General features: G+C 47.8%; 1 protein-coding gene across 1 annotated transcript in view; it reads left to right on the top strand.

The window, feature by feature from the left end:
• LOC134099342 (serine/threonine-protein kinase DCLK1-like) overlaps nucleotides 1–3,941 on the top strand; it is a 53,790-nt gene extending 49,849 nt beyond the window's left edge. The window contains exon 16 of the mRNA XM_062552163.1: nucleotides 3,723–3,941. Coding sequence (XP_062408147.1) covers nucleotides 3,723–3,941 — 219 coding nt within the window. The remainder of the gene's footprint in view (nucleotides 1–3,722) is intronic.
• The last annotated feature ends 611 nt before the right edge of the window (nucleotides 3,942–4,552 follow it).

Raw genomic sequence — 4,552 nt, 5'->3', positions numbered from 1 at the left:
AGTTATATTACAAGGGCGATTGTCCTTGGAGCAACTCGGGCTTAAGTGCCTTGCTCCAAGGCACAACGGTGGAAGCTGGGTATTGAACCCACAACCTTTCACCCCACCGCATGCTACAGACGCTCTTTAGCCATTACGCTACCACTGCCCCGTTTTGCATGTTAACAGCTAAATAAATACTGTAGGGCCTCTATCTGCAGCTTTGTCTCCTGGTTCTGGACACACACACACACACACACACACACACACACACACACACACACACACACACGCATGCACACACGTACATACACACGCATATTGCTTTGTGAAAGGCGCAATTTGATTGAATCTGCACTCGCATTTGTCAAGATAATCCAGTTTTTGTCTGACATGGTAATGACCAAGCCTTAGATCATTCAAAATGATTTGATAAACTGCAGACATATGATGCCTAATTAATGTTTGTTTAAAGGTCCTTGGATGTCAGTTGGTTCAATTTATGAAGCTTCCTTCTTTTGCTTTGGTTCACTTTCATGCTCTTGTTAATCTAGAGAGGTAAAATTCACACTTTTAGCTTTGCTTTGTTAGCATTAGCATTTTTAGCAACTTTAGCAGCGCCATTGTAGCCCTATCCACTGCAGTCTCATCAGGAACCCAATACACCATTGCTGTGCTGTCATTTAATGTCCCCCCCCCCCATCCTCTCCCTAACCATGATCTTCCTCTTCTTCCTTCTGCTTATTGCTGTGGTCTCCCTCTTTGCTCCTCACCTCCCTCTCCTCCACCTGCTGACTCTCTCTCTCTCTCTCTCTCTGTCGCGCTTCTCGACCGACTGTCAGCACTGTTGTCAGGGATGACTATTGGCAGACCTCAGCACATGTCAAGTGAAAGAGTCTGGATGCTCTGTGAGATGAAATAATAATCATGCTGAGTGGTCTCTTTTGCCTTACAACAGCAAACGGCTAATACTGTAGCTTAGCAGAGCAAAGATGGCTTTTTAAAGACTTTCTACTTTATGGACTATGCGCATAGTGACATTGACAAGTCTACTAAGAATATTAAGGCCTACAACATGCTCATGGTTTAAGTTTATGATTGGAGTAGTTATAGGTAATATGTAAACAAACGCTCACTGTGTGATTAACCTTATGTAAATACAGTGAAAAGCCCTTGAACTCAGTGGAATCAGATGGGTCTGCTCAGATTGCTTTTAGTAGTGCTCCCTCTTGTGTATTGCTGTTGTAACTGCATGAGACTTAAAAATACTTGCTTCCCTGTAGATATATCTAGACAGTTTAGATAGATGTAGGCCTACTGTATTTCATTAACATGTAGTGTAGATCTACTGTACTTATTTACAAGAACACTATTTTGTAACTGCAGCAACATATTCAAATTTGAACATGTGGATGATGTTACATGCATATGCACTTAATTTGTCGTGACGTGACATTCTGAAACTTTTTTATTTCATCTATCATTAATGATCACGGTAAAGCAGAAGTCAGCACTCTGGACGCATTGTTGGGGAAAAAAATATCGAGAGAAATTCCATCTTTCCCATTTGTAGTATTACTGTAACTATCTAGATGTATCGATGGTTATGGTTATGGTTATGGTTGTGGTTATTTCGAAGCTTTTGTCCAAAGCAACATACAAATAACAACAATGCAATAGTGCCATTTAAACCATTTAAAAGTTGGCAATACTACATTGTATAACACATTTGGATAGGAATAATGGCATCTGGAGGAATCAGTGACTCACTGCCCATGTGATGATAAATTCTGGCCCAGGTAGTAACTGACCTTGGAAGAGTTGCTCTGCTCCAGATTCTGTTGCTATGAACAGTGAGTAGTCTTTGTTGTAGGCTAAACAAGCAGCCATGTCTGTGGTGGTTGGTTGACTCAACTGAGTGTGTTGCTACGTCCCGTTTCTCTCTGCTTAGCCGGACGACGGGTTTACCATCAAGCGGTCAGAGTCTCTGGACTACTCCCAGCATCCAGGGATGTATTGGATAAGGTATGCCACACGGTGTAGCCGCTAACCCTGCCAACCTACTGTACCCCCCACCCCCACCCCTCACCCCCCCACTCCTCTGCAGTGTGTCCATGGCAACGTGCTGGCAGTCACCATCTCTACGGCATCACCAGTGGGCAAAAAAAAAAAAAAAAACGCATTGCTTCTGACTTTTCTCCTCTCAGTCTCTCTCTCGCTCTCTGTCTCCCTCTCTCTCTCTCTCTCTGTCTCTCTCTCTCTCTCTCTCTCTCTCTCTCTCTCTCTGCTCTTGCTTTGCGCTCACACTGTGGTGGCTAACTGTACTTGAGCTGTGCTAGCTAGCTGTGAGTCACGCCATCACTCTCACCCCCTCCCACCACCACCACCCCTCACGTCACGACGACCACTCCTTTCTTTTTCACGTCAGCTTCCTCCATCTCACACGCTCCGTGCCTCCCGGGCAGCGTTTCTTTGCCCGGGGAAGCGACCGGGCGGTGACCACCCATCTTTGCTGTTGTTTCTCTGGCGCACCAGCGCGTTGTGGTGCACTTTCCGACGTGGTGTTGTCGTGCCGTAAAAAGGAATGTAATGTATGCCCCTTGCTGAGAAGCAAAGAGGTATAAGTTACATGCTGTTGGAATGTGTTTTTGTATCGGTTGTGTGTTGGGGTGGCTCAGATGTTGTGTTTATGTCTGGTGTGTGTGTGTGTGTGTGTGTGTGTTTATGCCAGGTGTATGCAAGTATGAGTGTACGTATGTGTGTGTGTGTGTGTGTGTGTGTTTGAGAGAGAGAGAGAGAGAGAGAGAGTCTGGCCTTGTGTTTGGGTTGCTGTTCAGTTTGAGTGGTTCTATGTCGTGGCCATTGTGATTGAACGCTGCTCTCACCTGTGCTTGCGGGAGGTTGCTGGGATGCGTTGCCCGGTTCATCCTCTCATTTTGCTGCCGTGTGCGTGTGTGCGTGTGTGCGTGCGCGCGTCTGTGCGTGTGTGCGTGCGTGCGTGCGTGCGTGCGTGCGTGCGTGCGTGTGCGACTTTGATGCTGATATAATCTTGTGAATGAAAGAGGGGTAGCACTTCCTTACACCACACGCCTGGCCTCTGTCCCCTTCTGTCTTGGATGTACTCAGAATAAAACACACAATATTCTTCACCTTACTCTGCCACTGTAATCTGTAGCTCTATCCCTCACACGCAGCCGCTACGCTAGTGTCTGTCTCTGTGGATTTAGAGATACAGTACTGTATGTTCTCAACAGCAGAGCTGGCCACACCCCTCTCTGTTACTCTAGCTCCACCAATCACATCGCATTCATCAGTCTGGTGTTGGACACACCTGGCTCTGATAGCCAATTGGCTCGTGATTTGACCACACAGGGGCTTGTGAGGGGGGCTGGCTTGCAGAACTGCTTTGCTGGACACTGCAGGGTCCCAAGAGTATTCCAAAAGCATCACACAACTTGATTGTCATGAACTGTTGAAAAAAAAATGTGGTTACCATGAGCTTAATGCTGTGATGCTTTTGGAGAAGTGACCCAAATTAAGATATTTCTGTGGTTTCATGATTCCTATATTGCACCAGTCTCAGTGACGAACACACACACACACACACACACACACACACACACACACACACACACACACACACACACACACACACACACACACACACACACACACACACACTCTCCGCGGATATGTTGCCCACAGTTCTAACCAGTGTCTCTGTTCCCCCTCCCCCCTGGCAGACCACCGCTCTTGATAAGGAGGGGCAGGTTTTCCGACGAAGACGCCACCAGGATGTGAAGTCCCCAGCGCTGTCGATCGCTCCGCCCCGGGCCCCCCAGCCCCGCCTCTCCCCTGCCCGCGTCCCCGCCAGCCTCTCCCCGGCCGAGTTCACCTCCGAGTCCGAGGACTACTCCCCCAGCTCCGCCGAGACCGTCCGCTCACCGACCTCGCCCTTCTAACCCCCCCCCCCCCCCCCGCCTCTCCAGATGACCCGTTGACAGGGCAGCCCTCCCCTTCCCCAACCTCCGACCCAAACTCCCCTTATCAGCCAACAGATATGGAGGGATGAATGTGGGAGAGGCGGAGGAGGAGGAGGAGGAGGAGGAGGGGAAGGAGTGGTAGAAGAAGCAGTGTGTGGTTGACATGACAATGGTGCAATTCCCTAAACAGCACATTGGCACTGCATGTTCACCAGGGAGTCATACAGTAAGTTAGCGTGGTGTCTCGATAGATAGTGTTTTAATATTCATTGGTCATTGGATCACAAAGCACTATTTTGCTCTAGATTGGTGACGGTTGCGTTGACACTGTAATGGAGCCCCTGCAGAGTGTCAGCGCAAAATCTGGATCACTTTCGAACCATCCCATTTCAAAAGCGTATTTTTTTTTTTATTATTAAGGTTACTTCTTCCCACACACACACACACAGACACACAGACACAGACACACACACACACACACACACACAGACACACACTAAGCCTTATTTCTTGAGTTCTGTCCTGTTTCTTTGGACACTGAGGCCCTCTAGTGGTAATGTGAAAGACCTGCAGTAACTGAGACAAATCTG

This window comes from Sardina pilchardus, chromosome 13, assembly GCF_963854185.1.
Source record: "Sardina pilchardus chromosome 13, fSarPil1.1, whole genome shotgun sequence".
NCBI lineage: Eukaryota > Metazoa > Chordata > Actinopteri > Clupeiformes > Clupeidae > Sardina > Sardina pilchardus.
The sequence above is the reverse complement of the archived record's forward strand: the minus strand, read 5'-3'. Positions and strand labels throughout refer to the sequence as shown.